Source organism: Papio anubis, chromosome 1 (genome assembly GCF_008728515.1).
Source record: "Papio anubis isolate 15944 chromosome 1, Panubis1.0, whole genome shotgun sequence".
Lineage (NCBI taxonomy): Eukaryota > Metazoa > Chordata > Mammalia > Primates > Cercopithecidae > Papio > Papio anubis.
In genome coordinates, this window is record NC_044976.1 from 18,135,049 (window position 1) to 18,161,105 (window position 26,057).

Genomic DNA, 26,057 nt, shown 5'->3' on the forward strand with positions numbered 1-26,057 from the left:
TTTCTTGCCAGGCTTTGTTTTCTCTTCATCCTAACATTTTAGTTTTTTTCTTAAATGGTCATCCTACTTAGTATCTTAAAGTTTTTGTTTTTTGATACGGAGTCTTGCTCTGTCGCCCAGCCTGGAGTGCAGTGGCGTGATCTCGGCTCACTGCAAGCTCTGCCTCCTAGGTTTACGCCATTCTCCTGCCTCCGCCTCCCGAGTAGCTGGTACTACAGGCACCTGCCACCACGCCCAGCTAATTTTTTGTATTTTTAGTGGAGATGGGGTTTCATCGTGGGAGATGGGGTTTCATCGTGTTAGCTGGGATTTCATCGTGTTAGCCAGGATGGTCTCTATCTCCTTACCTCGTGATCTGCCCACCTCGGCCTCCCAAAGTGCTGGGATTACAGGTGTGAGCCACCGCGCCTGGCCAGTATCTTAAAGTTTGGAATTGCATTTTCTTAATAGCTAATGACATTGAACGTCTTCTCATGTGCTTTTCAGCCATCTGTATATCTTTGGAGAAATGTCTATTCAAGTCTTTTGCCTATTTTTTAATTGGTTCTGCCTTGTTGTTTTTGAGTTGTAAGAGTTTTTAATATATGCTAGATGCTAGAGTCTTATCAGGTGTATGATTTTCTGTAATTTTTTTGGTTTGCGGTAGTTTTTTTTGTTGATTCTCTTGTTTCAGTTACAGAATTATATCATTTACAAGGACAGATTACTTTTTTCTTTTTAATTTTATACTTATAATTTATTTTAGCTAATGGCTTTGGCTGTTACCTCCAAAATAGTGTTAAGTAATAACGGTGGGAGTGATGATTGTGTTTCTTCCTTTGGTGGGAATGAAGACATCATTCTGTGGATTTACAGTGGTTATTTAACCATACCCATACTATAAAGCCTTTCGGTGGTTTTGTTACTCACTAGTATAAGTAACACTGTTAGCCCTTTTACCTAAATCTTTTCTTTTCTTTTTCGAGACAAGGTCTAGCTCTGTTGCCCAGGCTGGAATGCAGTGGCGTGATCTCGGCTCACTGCAGCCTCTACCTCCTGGGCTCAAGCCGTCCTCCCACCTCAGCCTCCTGAGTAGCTGGGACTACAAGTGCATGCCACCATGCCCAAAGAATTCTTTGTGTTTTTTTGTAGAGATGGGATGTCACTTTGTTGCCCAGGCTGGTTTTGAACTCCTGAGGTGAAGTGACCCACCCCATCAGCCCTCCAAAGTGCTGGAATTACAGGTGTGAGCCACTGCACCAGGACCATAAATCTTTTCTCTATTTGATATTATTTCCTTTGGCTAAATTTCAAAACTGAAACTACTGGGTCAAAGACTCCTGTAACTCTTTGTCAAATTCTTAGCGTTTAATTTTATAATAGAATGCTTTGTATTAACATTCCGAGGAATATACTGCACGTTGCTGGAGTCCACTATACTTTTACGTTCAAAAAATAGAGCTGTCTTTGCCCATTTACCTATCTCCCTGCATTAATGGGAAGCAGAAGAAGGTGGTTGAGCATCTACAGAGGGATGATTTTAGCTTTTCTGATGTAAGGCCCAGGGTGTAAAGGTCTCATGGATCCCAAGTGAACTGTTCTTTGTGGCTTTAGGATTTGGATTGACAAGTTTCCCTGGGTGCTTTTCGAGATTAGAGTGTCTTGTGTTGAAGATTGTGAACATAGTTTGATTCTCAACACAGTTCCCTGATTATTATTTGTTTCCTTTAGTTTCAGATGCTTCATCAAGATGAATCAAATAAAAGAGAAAAGATCAAGACAAAGGGAATGGACTCTGAAGACGACCTGAGAGACGAAGTAGAGGATGCTGTCCAGAAAGTTTGTAATGCAACTGGATGTTCAGTTAGTATTTCTGTCATGCAGGAATGATTTAGAAGCAAGTGTTGCTGTGCCTAGCTTACGTGTTGCTGTGCCTAGCTTACATCTTAGTTTCGTAGGACCTCTCCAGCATATCAGCACCTTGTGGGGCAAAATAGGCCCATGAGATTTATAGTTCGATTAGCATATGTGGCTTAATGAGAGCTGTTTATTCATTTCCCTGTTGTTTGCTAGACTTCACCCAGTACTGCTCAAAGTTCTCAGGGAGTATGTGGATTTAATTTTTCCTGACTAGTGTTTACAGTAGTACAAATGCAGTTTTATACAGGGCGTTCATTTATAAATGTACATTAGATGGTTATTTCAAGGGACCAACCTTATTGAAAATTGACATTTTCTAAATGGAAAAGGTCCTGAAACCTTGTCTTAATTCTCACTATCACATCTTTATGTTTATGATTATTAATTCTCACTATTACGTCTTTATGTTTATGATTATTCTCACTCTTACATCTTTATGTTTATGATTATTGAAGTAGAGCTAGGCAGAAAAATATACTGAGAGTTTTGAAGTGATTTTTTTGTTTGTTTGTTTCTTGGATAGGATTTTAATTTAATAGTCCAGAATCTGGAAGCTGAAAATTATAATATTGAATCTGCAATAATTGCCATGCTTCAGATGAACCAAGGGAAGATAAATAGTAAGTCCATGACTGATATTTATAGGCCTTCAAAATGGTTTTGTTGGTAATTTTCCAAATATTTATTTTTAACCAAGTCACAGGTGGTAACTGTTCTGTCATTCATTTAGGAGTTGTTTATTGAGCATGTTCTGTATGCAGACATTTTTTACTAGGTCCTGGCCCTGCTTCAGGGGGAGTGTAGTTCAGGCGTGGAGGGTGGATGGTGGAGACAGGTAAACTGGTGTGATAGTACATAATGGGGTGGGAGTACAGGGTGCTGGGGGACACATCAGGGAAGAATTACCCTGTTTAGAAATAAGATGCCCTTAGAAGACCAAAATGATAACCAGAATTGCTTTCCTGGTGGAAATATTTAGATTTCTATTAACTTGTGATAATTTTGATTTTTTTTTTTTTTTTTAAAACATGAACCGAGTTTAATTTTGTGACTCAGAGGAAAGAAACGAGATGTAAAGGCCTGGTGTGGTGGCTCACACCTGTAATCCCAGCACTTCGGGAGGCCGAGGCGGGCAGATCACAAGGTCAGGAGTTCGAGACCAGTCTGACGAACATGGTGAAACCCCGTCTCTACTGAAAATACAAAAATTAGCTGGGTGTGGTGGTGGGTGCCTGTAATCCCAGCTACTCAGGAGACTGAGGCAGGAGAATCGCTTGAACCTGGGAGGTGGCGGTTGCAGTGAGCTGAGGTCACACCACTGCACTCCAGCCTGGGCAACAGAGCGAGACTCTGTCTCAAAAAAAAAAAAAAAGAAAAGAGATGTAACATCTTATTACCTTCTCAAGTCATTTATTTAAAATGGTATCAATAAATACTGATTGCCAGATGTTACATGTCAGATACTGTTTCTGGCATCATAGTTCTCCATGTGATGAGGTATTTTACTATCCACTATGTATTGGCTGTACTTTTAGAAATCTGTAAGTAACTTGGTCTTTGAGACTTTAAACAGCACCCTCCAGTGATCTGTGCTGTTCAGTATAGTGTGTACCTGCCACTTGTGCAATGAGACTGGGGAGCTACATTTTAAATGTTTAGTTTTAATTTAAATGTAAATGGCCACATATAGCTAGTGGCTAATACATTGGACAGCACCGCTTTACAGCCTGTTTGTGTTCTCGGTTTTGGGTGCAAATGGAAGACTTTCCCGTAAAAATTCATGTTAAAACATAATTTATCTAAAAAGCACTCTGCTGTTGGGAAGCTGATCAAAAGGCTGGTCAGTGGGTTATTTTAACATTTATCTTCCCACTTTTACCAACTTTTTCTTCCTATGTTTCCCACTGTCTTGACATTAGAATTTGTCTCAAGGAAACTTACTTCCCCTGTGGCCAAAGTAGGGACCCAGGTAATTTTGGAATCATTAATACAGTAATCACCTGTGTAACTCTCTCAGGTTCTCAGTTTTAATGAAATATCTTTCTTTGGAAGATGCAGAAGAGAATCTTGAGCCCACTGGTCGAGTGCTGAAGCAGTGTGGCCCTTTATGGGAGGAGGGTGGCAGTGGTGCCAGAATCTTTGGAAATCAGGGCTTAAATGAAGGCAGCACCGAAAACAATAAGGCACGGGCCAGCCCAAGTGAAGAAAACAAAGCAAATAAAAACCAGCTCGCAAAGGTATGTAAGATGGGGTTGAAAGGGTAGGTGGTGGGCAGGTGTAATTCTGTGGCAGTGGTGGGAGCTTGAGATAATCTTATTTGTATTTTCCTTCTAATTTATAAGAGTAGTGTGGAAAATCTGGGGAATGCATAAAGATACGTCAAGAAGCAGAATGACCTCACTTACCCTGTTTGGTGTATGCAGTGACAATTGGAAGGAAATATACTCTGAAATTGTCCTCAGTGTACAAATGAAAAGCCTCCTTTTCCCACCTAACATTACTGTACGTGTGGGCTTTTCCCATGTTTATCCATGTTTTTTATAAATGCCATGATCTACAATGAACACCTTTGTGTATAAATCTTTGGGGTTTTGCATAATTATCTTGGATAAAATCCTAGAAGAGGAATGAACAGGTTAAAGGTCATGAATACATGAATCTTTTAAAGGCTTTTGGTAAATTGTCAAGTGCTTTCCGGAAAGGTACATCTCCCTCCCTGCCCTTCACTTCCACAGGTAGTATGTGACATCTTCCATTTCACTGAATTTGGAATCATTTTAAAGATTTTCACCAAGAAGTTCTGAGCTCAAAATGCCACAGTGTACAAAGCCACAGCAGAGGCAAAGATGCAATAAGCTTCTGAGGATTTTGTCAGAATTACCTGGGGCATTAAATTATGTGGGGAAAAGTGTCCTCTGACACGTGTGTGTGTTACCTCTTGCTGGATGAGGGCTGATTTCTTTAAGGGAAGAATGGAATTGATTTTGTTTGCTAGTTCAGCAAGGAAATATGAATTTAAATGTAAATTTGAGCAGCAGTGGACAGTAAATCATCTTTGGCATCTTAGATTGTTTTTCCCTGTTGCTGCTGAAAAGCAATCTGTGCCCTTTGCCACCATCTCCCTTCTAGCAGGTGGCAGCTTGAGCCTCCCTGCTGCCTACTCACCACCGCGGCCTTCTCTCTCAGGTCACAAACAAACAGAGGCGAGAACAGCAACGGCTGGAGAAGAAGAAGCGGCAGGAGGAGAGGCACCGCCACAAAGCCCTGGAGAGCAGAGGTAGCCACAGGGACAACAACAGAAGCGAAGCAGAGGCGAACACACAGGTCACCTTGGTGAAGACCTTTGCTGCTCTCAACATCTGACTCTGGCCTCTTGGGAGTTGTAAGAAGCGGCTGGAAAAGGATTGCTGTGTGCCAGACTTTCCAGCGAGGCCGTCCTTTTATGAAACGAAACACAACCAACAAAGCCCACACATGAGCTCCCACACTGAGTTAGTGTCCTTCGAGCTGCCTCTTTTTTTGTTCAAAGTTTTATTAGTGATATGTTTTGTTTTATGAAAATGCAGTGAGGCCCTTCATATTCTGTAATACAAAATTAAAATACTGAGTTTTAGGGGCAGATAGGTCAGAAAAAACCTGTTAAGTGGTGGCTTTATTTGCCCGAAAATCAGACTTCAGTGACCCTAGGATCTTTCCTTAACATTTGGGGTGAGTTTTGCTGTAATTGTTCATGAGTAGTTTAGAATAATTGTTAGAACTTGAGAATGACAAGTTTCCTTAGTTTCTCTTTCATTTTCAAACAGATACTAACATAGGGTAGCTTATAAATGATCTCCAACTCAGGAAAATGCTTTGATTTACTTTCTTCTAATCCAAGTTACTCAGAAAATAATTCAGGAATTGTTTTCCCAAAGTTACATGAGGGCTGTGGCCTGCAATCAGGATGGAAATTAACCGCATTTCTCTCCTTCCTGATTCTGATGTTATTTCAGATGGGATGTAGGTGCTGTTAGTTCATTTGCACTCAAGCCATATGATAAATGCAGCTGACTGTTAATTAGGCCTGGGCCTTGTTGGGAAGTTGACAGTGGTGGTGGTGGGTTTTTGGTATTTGTTTCCTGACAGTGGGGAGATGGCATGTTACTACTTGTGATACAGTTCTGGAATTCTGATAGTATGTAGAGCAGGGTCTGTAGTTCTAACAGGAGAAGAACTCCTGGGGTTTTGCCTAAGAGGAGTCTAAATAATTATGTTTTTATAGAAGAAGCCTGGAAGAATAAGGTTTTTCATGTTCGCATTTTAAATGAGGATTTTCTTCCCTTCTGTTGTAGACTTAGTTGCCTTCAGAGAGATACATGGTAACTTGACCTTATAGGTCGCTAAACTTAGTATTGTGGAAGTTAAATCTTATAAAATGCCACATGTATTTCTTTTTATTTAAGCCCTGTTTGGCATTTCGAAGTTGGGAAACTCCAGCATCTGCTGGGAGTTGTTGGACCAGCAGAGTTGGTTGACTTAGGTTGGACCAGCAGGGAAGAGAATATACTTTGGTTAAGGCCTTGGAATGACTCTTCAGTTCTGAAATAGACAGACTTGAGCAATGGAGAGATGTCATTCCTAAAACTGAGTTGGTGGATGTGAACTTAACCACAACATCCGAGGTGGCCTATCGTGGATAATCTTTGTCTTTTGGGACCTAATACTTGGGCAAATAATTGATGCTGAGTTGAAAGTTAAATATTAGTTATCTTCCCCACCCCTCACATTTCACAATTAGAAAAATTCGGAGGCAAAGTGATAACTAAAAAGTTTGGTAGTTCCTGGAGTCGTCAGATTGTCTTTATCAGCAGGCCATTTGCTTTCTTCAGTTTCACTGCTGTCTTTTGATTTTGTTTTTGACTTTGGTGGCTTTTTGTAGTTGGAGCATCAGTAGTCTCTTGGAATTGCTCCTAGGACATTGTGATTTGGATTCTTCTTGGGTACAGTACATTGTAAAATTTAGCAGATTAAAAGTGCACAGCATTTTTTCTGTGCACATCGCAGAGCCCTGAGCTTGAGGCTGTGTTGCTGTACTCATTCCAAACGAATGAAAGATCTCTGTTGCCTTCCTCTACGGGAGTGGGATCGAGAGTGCGTTAGGATCTGTGGTTGTCTTGGTTTTCAACACTGGGCAGACTCCTGACTGGCTGAGTATTTCTGAAGAAGATGCTTTCCTGTCTGTTTTGTACTGCTTGAGCTCAGAGGCCAGATCCTCTCAGAAAGACAAGATTGTATGCCAGAAATTCAGATTAGCAGTCAGTTTAAGAGAGACTCATTGTCAGAAGTAGTAGAATTGCTTTATTTACATGGTTAATGAAGGTGGCCTTGGGCCCTGTTGGGTTTTAGAAGTTTTAGAAGCTGCTAAAAAGTTATTAAAGAATATTGGTAACATTTATTTATAAATTACCTAATTCTGATAATAGGCTTCAGCATTTCTGGAGTGTAATAACGGTGATTTAAAAAACTAATCAAATGGCTTTAGTAATTTTCTTTTATTACTGTTTCACAGCTTTTCAGTTACAGTTGGTCTGGGGTACATGCATCCAACTTCAGTGATACTTTCTAGCTAATGGTTTCAATTTAGACTTCACTGCCTCAATCTCATTGGGTACATAAGGTAGTTGGAATCGATATGCTTAGTTGCCTCAGTGGGCACTGGAAAATTACTTCACTGGCAGCCCGAGTGGAGGCCCAGTATGTTTAGTCCTGGGACGACTGTTGTCAGCAGCTATTACTCTAGTACAGGTACTCTGTGAACTCTTTATTAGGAACTGAATGTGTCTTAACCTCTGTGTTATATCTTGTAGAGATTTATGTTACATGAGATTGTCTTGGTAGCTTGTAGTTTGGTCAGGAGAAAGGGGATGGAGCAGTGGTACATAGCTGCTTACTGCTCTTAAAACTGTATATTAAAGGTTTTATGGATTTTAAAAAGATTTTTTTTAGAGGTCAAAATAAATACAATTTTAGTGGCAACAACTTTGAACTAGAGAGGTAGATGTATTAAAGCAACATAGAACCATAACTTCTAGATAATATAGTTGCCACTAGGAGATATTAGAAAGTTAGAATGTATATGTATATTTAGTTTTTCAATAATAATGAACATACACTTTCAGGAGCAAAGTATGCTTGAGAAATTGTGGCAGAAAGAATTTTAAATGTTAGTCGACGTTGTCTGTAGTTTCTTTATTAAGCTCTGAAAACACTTCCAATGCCAATTTGATTCTGAGGGCTTGGGAAGTGGGGTCTCCCTTGTGGAGCAGCTGGAGCTGACTGGGAGGGAGCCTTTCCATGGGTAATTTATTATGCCTGCCCTGCTTGCCCCAGGGAGCTTCTTCAGTGTGAAATGATGTGATTTTCGGGGGTGGGTGTGGGGGTGGGAGGTGGGGTGGGAGGAGGGCCACCTTCCATCAGGGAGAGAGTTGCTCACATATTACACAGGTAGCATCAGATGGACTTCGGCGCTGAACTGTACTCGTAGTGAGTCCCCATAGTCAATGTGCAATTTCTCTACCTCTGAGAAACTCTGTAGACTCTGCCTGGGTTTTACTGGGTCAGCATAGAATGCTATCAGTTTACCTCTGTGAAATATTCAGTCAGTTGAAGAGAAACTTGGATTCCTAGTCAGAGGTGACTAAAAATTACCCTGACCAAAAGGATCTTTGCCAGGGGAAGAGAACTGAGCTTCCTGATTTTAGTGTGACATGTCAGTGGCCCTGTCAGACTCCCGTTTTGGGTAGATGTGTAGCTCTTCACTTTCTTACCTCAAGGCTCTGTCTAGCCATGTTAAATCTTTAGACTCAGACTCGGATGCAGTTTTTATGTTTTGCCATTCTCGTTCACAGCTTCATTCATCACAGCTTTCAGAACAAGTGTTGCTAAAACTCTGGGGCCTTTGACAGTTGTTCTGAGGTGATGTAATAATGGCACTTTTTATAAGATGTGTTTTCCTGGCTCTAAAGTAAATTTTTTTTTTTTTTTTTTTTTTTTTTTGAGACAGAATCTTGCTTTGTTGCCCAAACTGGAGTGTGGTGGTGCAATCTCGGCTCACGGCAACCTCCACCTCCCGGGTTCAAGCAATTCTCCTGCCTCAGCCTCCTGAGTAGCTGGGATTACAGGTGCGTGCCACCATGCTTGGCTAATTTTTATATTTTTAGTAGAGATGGGGTTTCACCATGTTAGCCAGGCTGGTCTCGAACTCCTGACCTCGTGATCTGCCCACCTCAGCCTCCCAAAGTGCTGGGATTACAGGCGTGAGCAACCCTGCCCGGCCAGTAAATTGTATTTTTTTTTAATGACATCATTGAAGATCTAGATGGCATAAATTAAGACGTCTGCCATCGCATATTAGTAAGGGGACAGTCATTTTTGGAATGTGGAGAGAACACGGAACACCAGTCACCAAGTGTATGGAGGATGCAGAGCTTACCGTTCTCCACTGATGGGGGCCTCCGGAAAGAGCTGTGCCTTGTGGTTGGCCTGGCCGTCTTCCGTCCCGAGGTGAAATTCCTTTAAAACCTCAGATTCTGACCTATATCTTTGAAGCAGCTGCTTTGTAGCATCCCTCTCTTTACTGTCCTCGTTAGGACTGTTTTGTGGTTCTGTGAAAATGTTTAGCGTCCTTGCAGAATTACTTGAGAAGGGGCTGGTACCAGTGTAAAGAGTCTATTTCTGTAAAACTACGAACTTTTGCATAGGGAATTTATTCTAAGCAGGGCATAGCCATGATCCAGAGCTGCTGCTGCTCATTGCCAGTCCTTGCGGCCGGCGGTGATTGCTGGACAGAGCCTCTGTAGCCTGACTCTCATCCTTGGTATGTCAGCCCGCAGCAGGCTGGCAGCCGTCCATGACAATCGTGTTAGCTCAGCCACAGACCTCAGCTGGCGGTTTGATCCCTGGCAGTTCCCTCGAGCAGTACTGGTGAGAAGCTCCCCACATTTTCCCACTCTTAACGGTTCATTTTTCATAGTAGGAAGGGCCCTTGGCCTTCCCAGTGACTCTTCCAGAGTCTCCACCAGCACTGAGCTCAGAGAAAAGAAGAAAAGGGCCAGGAGTCAGATGTCACACCCGGGGGCTCCCCTTTCCCATGCACAAGTGTTGGCGTGCGTCAGTCCCCTTTACAGAGGGGTGGATGTGTCCGTGGAGAAGGGGCCTTCTCTTTTTCTAATTGCACTATACGTGTTCTAGCTTCAGTCTGGAGAAACTTAAGACCTCCATGGGGTCGTGATCCATAGACTTAGCAAGTCTTGCCTTATCTATGGAGCTCGATGGTGAGAATTGTGACCATTGTCTGATGTCCATAGTTCCTTCCCCCTAGATCGTTTCTTTCCACGGATTGTGTTCATCTGAACCATTTTATTTTTTATTTACCAAAGTACTGTACTTGGCTATTTGCAGTGTTTTCAAAACCAAATGTTTCTTTTTTGTGTGTTTTTAATCTTCGATACTTGGTGCAATAGAAGCTGCAAAGATGTGCCACTTTATCTATGAAATGGAGTTTTGTATACCAATAAATTCTAGTTTAAAAACAAAGTTTTAAGTTGTTTTTATTAGTATCTGACCACCGTTTGAGTGGGCAGGGAGACTGAGTGTGCTGGAAATGTCCTTTTTAGAGACGTTGTGTGGAAGGTTTGTGTGTGTGCATGTGCTGGATTGAGTGTTCTCGGTGTGTAGTCCTTTGGGATCTGACTAAGCTTAGAACAGCTGATTTTTGCTTTAGTGCAGCTAAGTGCAGCCACCACACACAATGGCAGGGCCATTCTTAAGGACTACACACTTAAGATTTCTGCCTGATATCTGAGAGCACCTCTTGATAGTTTGAAACTGTTTAAATGTGTAGCAGTTGTCTGTCAGCGGCCACTTTGGGCTCCTCTAGAACTCTCAGTGTTGTTTGACCCCATTCCAGGAGGAGGCTCCCTGCCAAGGCACAGACAGCACCATCTGGGGCATGACTCACCTAGAAGGGTCCACAGGAAACTAGAGGGAGGGGAGTCCTTCAGTGCGTCCAGCAGGGGCCCCATCCACACAAGCGCTCTGGCCAGTCAAGGACTGGCTCTAAAGACCTCACCATATCATGGTTTTGACTTTGAGACTCCCATTCTCCCGTTCTTCATTTTGTATTCAACAAGCAGCCTTCTGAATTGGCTCCCTGATGCCTTGATGTCAAAAAGGACTGTATGGTTTCCTGGATGAAAGGCAAGAATATTCCAGCTCCTGCAAGCAGATTCTCCTACAGTCTCTCAAGCGATCTTCCCTGTGTGGTGGTTCTTCACTCCACAACTGAGAGACCCATCATCTCTGGATAGACAAACACTGTCTGGTTCCTGAGCCCATGAGGCCCAGATTCCAGACCCCGTTAACCTGAGATTCTTCCAGAAAACCTGCTATGGTCCAACGTGATGTCCCAATCTAGGTGCTGCCCGCACACGGAAAAACTTCCATGGCCTCCTTAATCCCATTCCAGGGATTCAGCTGGGGCCAGGTGGCCGCTTCTAGGGATTCGAGGGGCTTCCTGTTTGGGCAGCGTTGGACCAGGTGACCTGTAAGATCCTGTGTGGGAGATAGGATGAGTCTTTAAGGACAGAGAAGTGTTCTTGAGCCAGGTAGGGACACGTGGCTGTACCTTTGTCCCTTCTTCGTAACTGCTCATGGTCACCTTGGAGAAAGCCTGGCTGAAAACCTGGGTGTTTAGAGTTGCATCAACCAGACACCACCCCAGGCTTCTGGCCTTTCCCTTCCTCCAATGCACAGACACAGGGTGTGTGTCTTGAGATACAGTTCATAAAAAGCCCTGCTCCAATATGGTTTTGGCTAGACAGAATGGTTTTTGCTGACGGAATGGGCACTCTCAGACCATTTAGATGCAGAGATTTAGAACTTGGTTGCAAAGGCTTGAGGCCAGTCCTGTCACTTCACAGATTCTGGCTTGGCAGAAGGAAACATTTCCTACCTTCTGGGAGAAACTCGTCCGAACCGCCCTATGGTAGAAGGACTTGGGTATCCCCAGAGGATTGTTTCTATTCAATTTATTCATCCATCCAAACATCCAAGAATCCATCGAGTGAGCCTCTACTCTGTATGGGTCCTTATTTCTGGGCGTTGAAACGGTCATGGATCCTGCCTTCAAAAAGCCTCCAGTCCAGGAGTGAAAGTGGACATGTCACTGACCCAGGAGACAGCATATGCCGTGAAGGAGGTACTGATGAGAGGGCTGTGAGTTCAAAGAATTCGGGAAGGCTTGATGGAGGAAGTGATATTTGGACGAGGCACGAAAGGGGAGACAGGACGCAGAAATGGGAGCAAAGGCATTTTGGACTGAATGGCCAGTGCAAGCGAAACCTAGGAGTGGGATGCTCCAGTGTTTAGGACAGAGCTTATTAGGGATGCACAATGAGTTTGGAGAAAGACTGGGAACTTCTTCAAACACCTGTCATGTGCCTTTCTCTACTGGAAGAGTAATGCTGTGCTTGCTGAATGGATTCTCAAGATCAGGCCTGGGTGTGGTGGCTCACGTCTGTAATCCCTGCACTTTGGGAGGCTGGGGCAGGAGGCTTGCTCACACCTAGGAGTTCAAGACCAGCCTGGTCAACCTAGCAAGATCCTATCTCTATGCATGCACACACAAAATTACTGGGGTCTGGTGCCGGGTGCCTTTCTGTAGACCCACCTACTCAGGAGGCTGAGGCAGGAGGATCACTTGAGCTCAGAAGTCTCAGGCTGCAGTGAGCTATATCACACCACCACATTCCAGCCTGGGTGACAGGGTGAGACCCTGTCTCAAAACCCCAAAATAACAAAGATCTGCCTGACTGCTTTGTAGTGTCTGGAGCCGGCCTGCGTGTGCATTCTGACCTGGGAATGTTACAGGTAGCTCCTGCCTGGAAATATGCTGCACCATCTACCTGTGCCTCTGGGGGACATTAGCGTAGAATTCAACTGAACAGGTACCTGTTTGGCATCTACTGTGTGACAACTGCAATTGGAGAGCAAAAATACAGAAGGTGGCCAGGCACAGATGGAGCAGCTAGTGTGCCCTGGGCCCTCTGGATACATCGTCTCATTTGAACTTGAAAACCACCCTGTGAGGCTGATGGTTCCATTCAGGAATAAATAATGGGCCCAAGGTCACAGCTTAGTAGCAGAGACAAGATTTGAACCCACAGCAGTCTGCCGCCACCATGCAAGGACCCAAATAACGGGGCAAGCAGTTCTAGGAAAGGTATAAACACAGCTTGGCAGTTCAAGGAGGGTGAAATCTGCTCCAGTTGAAACTGCATCATGGAAAAGGTGACATTTGGGACTGGGCAGGGTGGCTTATGCTTGTAATCCCAACAGTTTGGGAGGCTGAGGCAGGAGGATCGCTTGAGGCCAGGAGTTTGAGACCAGCCTGGGCAGCATAGCGAGACCCAGTCTCTACCAAAAATAAGTTGGCCAGAATTGATGGCACACACCTGTTGTCCCAGCTACATGGGAGGCTAAGGTGGGAGGCTTGCTTGAGCCCAGGAGGTTAAGGCTGCAGTGAACTATGATCGTGCCACTGCAGTCCAACCTGGGCAAGAGTGAGACCCTGTCTCTAAAAATAAAGGAAAAGGTGACATTTGGGATTCACTTTAAGCCCATGGATTTTAGCATGGTGATGAGCCTGTGAGCAAGGGAGGCTTTTAGGTTGAGAGAAGCTATTGCACAAGGGTATGAAGGCGGGACAGCAGAGGAGCTTAGTAAATAGATAGGGCTGCATAAAAGAGGCTGGAAAAGCAGATGATACCAAGCCTTGGATACCAGGGGCTGGTGGACAATGGGGAGCCACCGATGGATCAGGAGCAGAGGAGTGACATGATGAAAATCAGGCTCTGGGAAAATGAAGCTGGCACCGGTGGACAGGACGGAGACGTGATGAAGGATGGAGGGTTTAAGAACCATTAGTCCTGGCCGGGTGCGGTGGCTCAAGCCTGTAATCCCAGCACTTTGGGAGGCCGAGGCGGGCGGATCACAAGGTCAGGAGATCGAGACCATCCTGGCTAACACAGTGAAACCCCGTCTCTACTAAAAAAATACAAAAAACTAGCTGGGCGAGGTGCGGGCGCCTGTAGTCCCAGCTACTCGGGAGGCTGAGGCAGGAGAATGGCGTGAACCCGGGAGGCGGAGCTTGCAGTGAGCCGAGATCCAGCCACTGCACTCCAGCCTGGGCAACAGAGCGAGACTGCGTCTCAAAAAAAAAAAAAAAAAAAAGAACCATTAGTCCTGATACTCTCTTCTTAGGGGTGTCACATTACTTGCTAGTGTAGAATAGTTGCTGTTTTCTGTCTGCTGGTTGACTCTGATTCGTGTCTATCTCCAGCATCCAGCAAAAGACCAGAAGCACAAAAGACCAGAAGTACAAAACTTATTGAAGGAAAGAATTAACTTTAGTATTCAGTTCTCTGGTGGTGACATTGCAAAGAACCCCAGTGAAGCAGACGCATGTCCATGAAATCCTAATCAGACTCTTCATTGAACTTGGGAATTCCACTGTGATTTCTGGTCACTTACTGAGCAAGGTATTTACCTTTGCACTTCATGCGTAGCTTTGGTTAGGTGCTAAATAGGAATAAAAGCAAAACCAATCCAAATCCTGTCATCAAAATTGGAGAGGCAAACTATGAAACATTTAGGTGAGAATGTCCCCTCCCCAGCTTTGACAGTCCCCTTGGCTTAGTTTACTCATCCAATGAATTAGCACACATAAAGCACTTAAAACAAATGCCAAGTGCTCAGCAAATGTTAGCTATTGTTACGACTATCCATTCATTCATTCATAGAACACGAGTGATTTTTCAGTGCTAGCCATTATTTGTGCATTTTCATGCATGCTAACTCAAACTGTGCCACAACCAGCCTGCTGGGGAGATGTCATACTTCCATTTGACAAATGCAGAGACCGAGGCTGTGACCATTTATCGGCACTTAGATTTTAATGTGCACACGAATCATCAGTGGGGCTTGTTAACTTACAGATTCTGATTTCAGCAGGTCTGGGGTCAGGTTCAAGATTTTGCATTTTGAACAGGATCCCTGCTGCTTTTGCAGCTGCCACTGCCCATGGACCACGCTGAGTAGCAAAGGTCTAAGCAGAGCCACTGCTGCTAAGTAGCAGAACAAAGCGCTCTACCTGGAACCTCTGAGTTCAAGTTCAGGGTTCTTTCCTTTTTTCAGTCCCTTTTGCAAGTCTGCTGCTGGGTATCAAGTGATTGTTCTCTAGATACGCACACATAGGCAAACAGGATTTAGGCAGGCCCCTTGATGCCATCATCAAACATTTATTGAGCCCTGGGAAAGCAAAGGGTAAAGGCTGGTCTGTGGCCAAAAGACTCACAGCCTGGTTTGAGTGGGTGGGGGCAGGGGTCACAGCAGGCTGCGCTGGAGTCTTGCTCCTAAGTTTCAATGTTTGTTTCGTCAGAAAGTTATACAACTGTAAGATCATCAGGTAGGTGTCCCACTGGTGCCTTAAATCCATCATGCCCAGGGTGTCACCTCTCTAATCTGCCCATATCAGCTCCTCCCTGTGTTTCCCGTTTCCACAGTGGCCGTCATCCTCAGATGGTTGTGTGGCCGCCTTTGGCATTTTCTCAGTATATTTATTTATGAAAATGTGAGGGGACCAATTTCACTAGCTCAGAAGCACACTTGGCCCACCTGAGGAAGAGAAGTCGAGGTTTAAGCCAGGCGCAGGTTTCTCCCTAGTGGCCTGAATGAAATGGACACCAGAGGGCGCCTCAGAACCACTTTTCCTACAAACGAGGTTTGCACTCTTCCCCCACACAGGCCGTTTTTGCTTTAAGACATGGTCTTTGGGTGATACTTGGCGAGGATTTGAGTCAGTTACAATAGCAAAGTACACATGCCTGTCATGTCTTTCTTCTCCTTCCTATTGCTAGCACAGAGCTTGTTCACCTTTTAAAGGTCACAGCAATACATCCCTTTGATTGTCTTTTTTTTTTTTTGAGACGGAGTTTCACTCTTGTTGCCCAGGCTGGAGTGCAATGGCACGATCTTGGCTCACTGCAACCTCCGCCTCCCAGGTTCAATGATTCTCCTGCCTCAGCCTCCTGAGTAGGTGGGATTACAGGCATATGCCACCATGCCCGGCTAATTTTGTATTTTTAGTAAAGACTGGGTTTCTCCATGTTGGTCAGGCTGTTCTCAAACTCCCGACCTCAGGTGATCCGCCCACCTTGGCCTCCCAAAGTGCTGGGATTACAGGCGTGAGCCACTGTGACCGGCCATCCCTTTGATTTTCTTTGCTCTCCTCCCTGCCCTCAAGGTCTTGAATGCTGTGCACAGGCCCTGGGAAGGGTGAAGGGAATGGACATTGTTGAGTGTCCACTGTGAGCTTTGCCCTGTGCAATGCATTGGCAGGTGCGCTATCATTGAGCAGGTGAATTCCTGGTCCTGTAAGATTTCATCAGCATATAATAGATAATTCTATCTTTAGAAGTACCATCTGCTGAAATAGATTGCTTCCAGAATAGGCTGCATTCCTCCTGGTGGGAATCCTTGAGTGCATTACATTCTTCATGGCTTCAGAATTGGGAGCTTGGAGTCGGCCCTCGATGCTGAACCCTTTCCTCCTCCTCTTCCTGTGTCCTCACAGCTGAACTGCCCTGGGCACTCTGGTCTTTCCAAGATGACAACCAGCAGGCCTGGTTAACATGGCCATACCAGAGCGTGGGTGGCTGATGACAACTTCATGAAGAAATGAAGGGCCAGGGAGTGGGGACACCCCCTCGGGTAGAACATCCCCTCTCTGGCCCCCAGGGGCCTATCAAAGAAGGGGTGTGGATAAGACCATCTAGAGCTGCTTCTCACTCTTAACCAATCTTTGCCAGTGGGGGGGGGGGGATTTGAGGCCTGATGACACAGTGGGGACAATATTTTTAGATTGGTATTTTTCATGCTTCTCACATTAAGCCATATGGCCAGAAATATTCCTTCCAGATATTGCATTATTTTGGATAAGATTGTAGAATGTTAGAAAAAGAGTCATAGGGCAGGGCGCAGTGGCTCACACCTGTAATCCCAGCACTTTGGGAGGCCGAGGCAGGTGGATCATGAGGTTAGGAGATCGAGACCATCCTGGCTGACACGGTGAAACCCCATCTCTACTAAAAATACAAAAAAATTAGCCGGGCATGGTGGCGGGCACCTGTAGTCCCAGCTACCTGGGAGGCTGAGGCAGGAGAACAGTGTGAACCTGGGAGGCAGAGCTTGCAGTGAGCTAAGATTGCGCCACTGCACTCCAGCCTGGGCGACAGAGCAAACTCCGTCTCAAAAACAAAAAAGAGTCACAGAAACTTACTGTCATGGAAAATTAAAAGAATTTAATGCTGGAATTGCTGGCAGGGCCACCCATGTCAGACTTGTTCCCAAATTATTCCAATGCTTAGCACGTTGTCAGCACAAGGTAGGTGATCAGAAAAATAATGAATGAATGAAACTTTAGTGAATTAAACCCTAGAATGACTGATAGAATTTGAGACTCAGAGAATATTAGAATTATGGAAAACATTATTCACTTATTCAGAAGAAGGAGCTGAGATCCCCGAAGTTGGTGACAGTCTTCCGGGTGCTGAAGGATCCATGGCTCCTGGGGCAGGGTTCTTTCTACAGAGAAGGGGTAGCCTGGGAGGCTAGTGATGGTCCAGGACGTATCTCTGAGCTCTGAAGCAGGGATGGGTTTGCAGGAAAGGAATTTTCCAGAGGGAGGGCCTTTGGTGCCAATGTTCCCCAGGACTGGGACTACAGCAGCCTGAGGCAGGACCTCAAGGGACAGGGAAGAGGCCGAGCACAGCCTCAGCAGGGCGGGGTGGGTCCGGTACACAGCCTGTTGGGGTAATGGGCATATTTGCGGTTGTAGGTGCCCAGGTTGCGACGAAAGCAGAGGGCGGCCCTCTTGTCACACTCGCAGGTCAGCCGCTGGCAGGTGGTCCTGCCGGCTGGATGGGACAAAGTGAGTCAGGGACCACAGAAGCTCAGGATATGTGTGGGACAGCTCTTGGCTGCTCCTGGGTCCACGTTCTTGACCTGGACCAACTCCATTCTGATGGAAGCCCAAGCTCTCGCGTTGTTTCAGGAATGGGTGAGACAAGAGACAAGGGCGGGGTGCACTGTGGCTCGGGACACCAGGGAAGCTGGAAGCTTGCCCTCGCTGTCCCTCCCTGCTCTCAAGCCCACGCTGACTGCCTTTAGCTCTCTCCTGCCTTAGAGACACCACTTGGCTCGCTCTCACTGCCCCCAGCCAGGGGGATTTCTAGGCAACCCCTGCGCCCCTATGTGATGTGTTGCTGATGGCGGATTGTGGCCATCAAGCAGAGAGGACAGCTACGAAAATGACAGCAACTCACTCTGATGGCTATGTGTGCCCCAGAGTGGCGTGGGCCCAGGCTGGAAGCCACCGGGACCAAAGCTGGGGTCTGCTTAGGGCCCTCTGCCTGTCCTCATCAGAGTGGATAGAGCCGTTTTCTGCCCATGCCCAGCCTGGGAGTCAGACTTCTGCCATGACCTGCCCTCCCAAGAGCCAGCTGGCATCAGCTCTGTAGGGGCCCAGAAGGCTCCTCCTGTCTCCACTGCAGCTGCCTCTGTCACCTCTGCCTGCAGTGGCTCCAGCTCCCTTTTTTCTCCATGACTATCTCACAGCTCAGACCAGGTGCCTCATTTCGCCCCTTGAAGGTGAGCCTTTCTCTGCCGTCAGGGCTCTGCCCACGCCTGCTATGTCAGCAATACTCAGGGATGGAAGGGACTTAACACCGAGCCGGTCAGCCTCTTTTTGGGGGCTCTTTGCAGGAGCTGGACTGAGCTGGGGAAGTAGGTATAAGCCTCTCCGTTTTATAGATTAGGAAACAGAGGCTTTCCAGGAATTATATCACTTGTCCAAAGTCACAGGCAGGTGGAAGGTGACGCCCTGAGTAGAATCCAGAGCTTGTGTCTCCACCTGCCTGCCTCCTCCTCTAACTCTTCTTCTCAGCCCTGATCCTGGCAGGTGGCTGCTCCTGCCTTTCATGGACTTCCAGCGACAGGGACTCAGTACCTGGCACATTGCCCTGCCAAGTTGATGACTGCAGAGGAAATGGAGCCAGCTCTGCCCCGCCCCCAGGACAGAATTTAGAGAACTGAGCTGAGTCTTCTACGACCTCCCGAATCCTTCCGCGTTGAACCATCCGCCCACCAGGCCCTGCCCTTCTTTCAGGCTGCTCCTGGCTTTGTGGCAGGGAGAAAGCTTGCCTCTCCCATGTGGGGGTCTCTGCACGCTGTCACTTGGTTTAGGCTGCTTGCCTGGGCCTGGGACTAAAGGAAAGCTAATTGGTCCAAGTGGGCATTGGACATGGCAAAGCTGAGCAAATGGGTCCAGCCTGACAGTCCCAGTGAGGAGTCAGCCCTTGGAAACCACGTCTGCTGTCCCCAAAGCCCCAGCTCGTTCTGTCTTAGGGACTTCACCTTTAGCTCCTGCTGAGGCCCTGGGAGGGTGCCTGAGTCCAGCTCCTTTGGGCCCTGGCTCAGCTCAGCCCCCTCCGCTCCTCTTTCCAGAGGCTGGAGCTGGGAGGTGTCTGTGGGTGGGGAGATACCTGGGGCTGAGGGCTGCACTGATGGGGTATGGGCTTCTCTAGCCTGGGTACCCGGTGAACATCTGGGTCTCACTGTTACATGGTGATGGGAAACCCCATGCCTCCAGCCCGGGGTCTGGTTCTGATAAGGCCCAAGGTCACCATCAGGAGGGGCTTCCTGTCTTAAGCTGCCTCCACCCACCTCACCACAGGGTGTCTGTGTCACTTCAGGGCTGTCCACCTACCGCAGAAAATGCCACGTTTGCTGACAGAGAAAAGATACTTTTCCAGTTTGGGCTCACAGCCCAGCTTCTCCAGACGTCCATAGCAGCAGTCGTGGGCGTGGCAGCACCTGTAAGGGTCATGGTCAACCTGGGGGGACCTGTGAGCCAGGCTGGGTTGGACCAGGGGCTGCTCGGGGGCCCAGAGCCCAAAGCGGCCCAGAGGAGAGATCAGCCTGAATTTTCCAGGCGCACCCCCTTCTCCCAGGATCCTCCCAGGATCCCCCAGCTCTTCCATCCCCATGGAGGTCCCCCTGCAGGCTGCCTCCTCACCAGTCAGTCTCGTCCACCGGCCAGTGGGAGCCGCCGACGCCGCAGTAACAGCCATAGTCGTTGTACTGCAGGGCAGACTTGCCTGTCATCTTCTCGATCATCACCCCGAACTGGACCAGGTTCCCTGTGACCAGGGCCACTGTGGAGAGGGAGAGGGGGAGAGGGGCAGAGGGGGAGAGGGGGAGAGGGGCAGAGGGGGAGAGGGGGAGAGGGGGAGAGGGGGAGAGGGGGAGGGAGAGCCCCACCCTCTGCAGCCAACTTCCTCGATGTTCCCTCAAATCTGATCACAGGCATCTCTCCAGTTGTCCAGTTAAGCTCACCTCCCCAAAGCAACCCATTCTCAACAACAAGCATGGTAATAAAAGTAACAATATTGCCAATGACAGCCTTTGCACCTTTATCCCCCTGGTCTTCACCTCCAGTGTGTCAGCCCCTCCAATGTCCCCTCCCACTATTATCTTCTATCTACAACACTATCACTCGTTCACCCCTTCCAGGGGCTCCTCACCAGCCACCAGTCCTCCCCAGGTGTCAGCCCTTATCTCACCCAGGAACACTCTGTCCCCTCAAGTCTCATCAGATGGCACTGGACCTGTCTCCTGACCACCTCCGCTGACCTCCCTGAATTCCTCCCGGTGCTCCTGACTCAGCCATGGGGCTGAATCCTGCCCACCTCGGCAGGTTGGAGCTAAACATGCAAGCTAGGGTAGGAGAAGGAGCCCAGGGTGTGCTGTCCAGGATGCTCCAGCCCCTGGCCCATGTCCCTCACCCCTCCCAGCCTGCATTCTCCTCCCCTCTGCTCCAGCCACTGCTGGCTCAGGCAAAACTGGCCTCGGGGTCACCCTGGTGGCAGGAAGGGGGCAGCCTCCACTGTTTGGCATCCACCATGCCCTCGGTAGGGCCAGGCTCAGGGGCATCTAGGGAGCTTGGGGTTGCCAGATGGGGCAGAAGAAGGCTGAAGGTCACAAAGATCACTTACCCAGGAGGCAAAGGAACACCAGCACGTGGGGAGGTTTCATCCCAGGTTATGGAGAAGGGAGGTGCACAAGGAGCACAAAAGGCAGCAGAAGAAAGCAACGGGGGCACCTCTGATCTCAGGGCGCCTCCTAATTAGTTAAATACCCAGGTCCTGTCCACTCCCTGTCATTAACCCGTGAGTGCCCAGTGATGCAACGATTCTTCCAGGTCTGACACTTTGGCCAAGTCCCCGGGGAGGGGCCAGCTGGGGCCTGTGGGCTCTGCTTCCAGGCAGTGTAGGGTATGGTGGGCAATCTCGTGGCTCTTTATACTCACACCCCTCCCGTAGCCCACCCTTTCCAATAAATCATCCATTGACCAAGCTGCAAGGTGCGGGCTGTGACGGATGCTTGTCATTCTTGATATCTTTTCCTCGTCCCCATTTGACTGAGACTCAGAGAGACTGAAAAACTTCAGTTCTCACAGCCTGGAGGTGCCCAGGGCCAAGTCCATCCTGTTTCCAAGTTTCCACCCAGGCAGAACTGGAGGCAGGAGACCCCCGGCCTGGCCTGGCGCTTCCCCTCCCCGACCCTCCTGCTCTGGTCTGTGACTGGGATCACTGACTGTGCACCTCCGTCACCGTTCAGGGCCTGGCAGTCACTGGGTCTGTGGCCTTGGAGTCCTGGTTCCATTGCATACTAGGCGGCCTTGGGCAGATCCTTTCCCTTGCTTGGAACCTCGGTTTTCCTGCCTGTATTATGGGGATAGAAGGTGTCCCTCTTGCCTCCCGCACAGGAGGATGGAAAACTCACACGCAACCAGGCAGCCAGCCCTCACCGAGTACTTGCTATGCACCTGGCACTGTGCCGAGCCCCTTTCAAGCAGGACCACAGCCCCATCATGTGGGCGCTGCAGTCATCCCCATCTTACAGAGGAGGAAACTGACGCACATGTGTAAGTGATGAGCTAGAATTTAAACCCAGGCAACCCAAAGGGCTTCACCTGGGCCAATTCATCCAGCACGAAGTGGAGGCGGTGCCTAGCACCCATGCTACTTTTAGTGGCCCCAACAGAATGTGTTAATTTCTTATCAAAGTAGGAAAAAAATAAGTACCATCACATCTGGATTATATTTGTCTTCAAACCAACACAGTCATAACATTTTATTTTATTTTATTTTTTTATATGGAGGAAGAGCCCACAAAGGCCAGTGTGCCCAGGGCCCATGACAACCGGCGTGCTGCAGCCCTGGGCCTAACCAGTAGGCTCCTGGCTTCAGGAGCTGGTCTAGGGCCTGGTGCCAGCCTCCCTTCCAGGAGACGAGACTAAACCCAGTGAGTCTGGGTCTCACCCTACAGGCTGGAAGGAATCCCGACACAAATTCCCTGACCCCAACCAGCCAGAGGATAGAGGCCCAGGGAAGTTTCACCTTGGAGTAAGGAGAGGAGGGCTGAGTGTTAATACTCTTGTGTTAAAAACCTTTTGTCGGCTGGGCACGGTGGCTCACGCCTGTTATCACAGCACTTTAGGAGGCCAGGGCAGGTGGACCATTTGAGGTCAGGAGTTCGAGACTAGCCTGGCTAACATGGTGAAAACCCATCTCTATTGAAAATACAAAAATTAGCCAGGTGTGGTGGCAGGCACCTGTAATCCCAGCTACTTAGGAGGCTGAAGCAGGAGAATTGCTTGAACCTGTGAGGCGGAGGTTGCAGTGAGCTGAGATTACGCCACTGCACTCCAGCCTGGGTGATAGAGTGAGACTCAGTCTCAGAAAAATCAATCAATCAATCAATGAGAGTAAAGCCCAGGAAACTCTTGTCTCCTGCCCCTCCCATTCGTTTCCTGCTAATAACTCCTCCTGGGACTCTTTTCCTGCTGGGCTCTTGCCCTGCTTCAGAGAAGACTTCGGGGGAGAGGGTCAGAGAGGTGAGTCCACCTGCCCAGGATCACCTACCAGCTGTGAGTCATGGTCTCCTGAAAAGGGAGACCTTTGTTCACCATTTCCTTTTGATCTCCTAGCAGCCCCTGGCTCTCCTGGCCTGGGTTACGAGAGCCCAAACAGTGAATCACTGAGGAGTTACCTTCTAAACAACTGAAAATTAGCGTCGATTCCCTGGGAGGTTTGGCCCACAGCCATTCCTGTGGTGGCATAAGGCGTGTTTCCCAGGAAGGGCCAGGTTTCGGAGACGATCCCTTTTGTGACCCATTTTGAATCCGGCCCAGCTAGGACAGGGCTCCTCCAAGTCCGTGCAGGTCTATACCTGTAGCAGAAAAGTAAAGACTATAGGGCCAGAGCCAAGCAGAAAACGTCAGGCAGGCTTCCAGGTGGAGGTGCTCTCAGTTGAGGTTTGAAGCTGGAGTGTTGGTAGGACTTGGACTTGGAGGGCAGTTCAGACATTTGGGGAAAGGTAATTGATTTTATGGTCTTCACCCATTGGCACAATGCGGTAGAAAGCATCAGCAAGACCAGGGCTTGAGTGATGACCCCTGCACTTAGGGGCTGTGTGATCTTGGCCAGTCCCATCACTTCTCTGAGCCCAGCTTCATCTTCCATAAAATAGACTGTCCTCTCAAGGTTGTAGACCAGAAGAAAAGGAAATGAAATGAAATATGTAAAGCCTTTGCAGGAGGCCTTGCCCAGGAGCCATAAATATTGGGTCCCTCCTTTTCTCCTTTCCCTGGCCATGGAGGAAGAAGATGCTGTCCCAGGAGCTCAAGGCACTTACTCCCACTGGGGTATAGCATGTGACCTGGCCAGGGCTCCAAGCACTTTGATGGGATTACTGTCCCTGCTTGACAGGTTTTAACTTTCACGATGGAGGGTTGTTAGGGTAGAGGTGAGTGGAGGGAACAGGGCCCAGCCTCTCAGTGATATCTTTTTTTCTCTTGATATAAACTTGTCCCTTTTAGCTTAGAAGTCACCATCATCATCATCATCATAATCACTATCAGTATCATATCATCATCATCAATATTACCATCATCGTCACCATCACCATCATCACCATCAATATTACCATCATCATCACCATCGCCATCACCATCACCATCATCATCACCATCACCATGAATATCATTAATATGGTTTTTATCTGTGTCCCTACCCAAATATCACATTGAAATGTAATCCCCAGTGCTAGAGGTGGGGCCTGATGGGAGGTGATTGGATCATGGGGTCGGTTTCTAATGGTTTAGTACCATTCCCCTAGTGCTGTTTTCCTGACAGAGTTCTCATGAGATCTGGTTGTTTAAAAGTGTGTAGCATCTTTCCCCTCCCTCTATTCCTCCTGCTCCAGCCAGGTAAGACGTGACTGCTTCCCCTTCACCTTCCACCATGATTGTGTGTTGGCAACCAGCCTCAACACCACCTGTAGGGTACCTGAAGTCTGGTGGCAAAAAGAAATGAGAAAAGACAGGTTAAGAGTTCATAAAGGTGGGAGCCAGGGGGCCAGTTGCAAAACGGAGGCTGCAAAAGGCTCAGAGCTCTGGTATCCACAGTATTTATTGAGTACAATCACTTAGATCTAAGAAGCAGATGTTCAGGGCGGAACAGTGAAAGGATGGCAGTGCGTCGTAGGCGTAATTTATAGCAATAGTAGTTTAAATGAATCTCCTTTATGCTCAAACAGTATATCTTTAACTCATCAGAGAGTAGCTAGTGGGAGTGGGCTTAACTAGGAGCCTGCATGTCTGTCTGCTTTCCAGTGCTTCAAAGGAGTGTCTTTCTCCTTGAACACAGTGTTTACAAATAAGAGAGTGGGTCTCGCTCTGAGCATGGGAACATGACGGCAATTAGGAGGCTTTCCTCCTCAGAGGCCTCTTGTGGCTTTCCACAACTTATTGTCCTATATTTTTATGGCCAGTTTATACAGGTACCCCAGAAGCCCTTTTCCCAACATACCCCCCTTTTTTCTTTTTTAAATCCGCCATTGCTATTATGGCTTGTTTGTGGTGTCTTTTTTTTTTTCAGAGGCATCTTTCACATCTGTAGACTAAAAGCAAACAGTGTAAACAGATACACATTAAAGCACAATTTGCAATTGTTGATCCTCCAATGGTCTTAATTCATTTAAGAGGATTTACCTTTGAAAGTCCATCAGCAGCTCCAGTGAGAGTGTTAGTCATAGGCAGGAGAGTTAAATGAGCCTGAGATGCTTTAAAAACCTGTTCCTTAAATTTGGCTATATTTAATGTTAAATTTTTATTCTTTCCTTCCAGATGATGTCTAACTTTTTTTCTAATGATGTTTAGTAGCATTATATAAATGGGGAGTTATGCAGAAATCAGAAGTATTCTAATTACATTGCATTTGCAAATGATGCTCTAAGCTCATTATACGATCTCCTATCTAAATAATAGTCTAAGATCATTTGTTTGATTTGCCAATTGTTGGTCTATCCAGGTCTGAGAATTCTACAATTTTGAGGAATTCTTTTGTCAATTATTTACATATTTTGCAGTTTGAACAGAGGAGTGTAAAGCAATTCTAGCAGCTGCAGCAGTAGCTGTGACTGCAGTAAGGCCTATAATGACTGCTGTAAGGGTAAAAATAAATTTTTTTGTCCTGGTAAACACTCCTTTTAACATTTCTGTGATGATATGAATGGAAGGAGAGGCTTCTTAAAGTCTATTGAGGGAAACCAGTATCCAAACTCCTTCTTTAGCAACACAGATGTTTTTACACCAAACATGGAATCAATACAGGTGAAAAGGCGACAGTTTTGACAAGTAATAGTTTGAGAATTAGGTCGAATATCAATACTTCTGACCATCAACATAAAAGGAGGCTTGACACAACTTTGAATGGGCACCGTTTGGTTGGAAGAAAACTGATACAAGTCTCTCACTTTTTTGGATATAATAGTTTTCTTCCTAAACCTGAATATGAGATTGGGCCATCATTAATGTCCATAATTTGGGATGTTCAGGGTCTATTATTGCATTAATCATTTTCGGATGTGGGCCAGCCGTACCAAAATCGGTCCAAATTATGGGAAACGGGGCACGTTTTTTAGTGTAAATAGTGTCA

General features: G+C 46.9%; 2 protein-coding genes across 3 annotated transcripts in view; one reads left to right on the forward strand and one right to left on the reverse strand.

Annotated features, from left to right (window-relative positions):
• OTUD3 (OTU deubiquitinase 3) overlaps positions 1 to 10,473 on the forward strand; it is a 30,794-nt gene extending 20,321 nt beyond the window's left edge. Inside the window, exons 5-8 of one of the 2 annotated variants that reach the window (XM_009200778.4) lie at positions 1,711 to 1,818; positions 2,423 to 2,519; positions 3,952 to 4,136; positions 5,086 to 10,473. In XM_009200778.4, the coding sequence (XP_009199042.3) occupies positions 1,711 to 1,818; positions 2,423 to 2,519; positions 3,952 to 4,136; positions 5,086 to 5,262 (567 nt within the window). In that variant the 3' untranslated portion in view covers positions 5,263 to 10,473. Of the gene's footprint in view, positions 1 to 1,710; positions 1,843 to 2,422; positions 2,520 to 3,951; positions 4,137 to 5,085 lie in introns of both variants that reach the window. The other variant, XM_003891244.5, reaches the window with a different exon arrangement.
• Positions 10,474 to 17,395: 6,922 nt separating this feature from the next.
• PLA2G2E (phospholipase A2 group IIE) lies at positions 17,396 to 21,302 on the reverse strand. Its single transcript, XM_031662975.1, has 4 exons — positions 21,051 to 21,302; positions 20,072 to 20,210; positions 19,763 to 19,869; positions 17,396 to 17,912 (listed from the first exon to the last, which is right to left on the reverse strand). The coding sequence occupies exons 1-4, from the start codon at positions 21,088 to 21,090 to the stop codon at positions 17,770 to 17,772; spliced, it is 429 nt and encodes a 142-aa protein (XP_031518835.1). The 5' UTR covers positions 21,091 to 21,302; the 3' UTR covers positions 17,396 to 17,769.
• Positions 21,303 to 26,057: the final 4,755 nt, after the last annotated feature.

What these genes read in the sequence shown, in the direction of transcription:
- PLA2G2E (XM_031662975.1), bottom strand. Translation starts at nt 21,090, where the DNA reads ATGAAACCTCCCCACGTGCTGGTGTTCCTTTGCCTCCTGG. An exon ending in GGTGTTCCTTTGCCTCCTGG is followed by an intron (nt 20,211 to 21,050) that starts GTAAGTGATCTT and finishes CCCTCTCCACAG; the next exon opens with TGGCCCTGGTCACAGGGAAC. An exon ending in CCGGTGGACGAGACTGACTG is followed by an intron (nt 19,870 to 20,071) that starts GTGAGGAGGCAG and finishes TGACCCTTACAG; the next exon opens with GTGCTGCCACGCCCACGACT.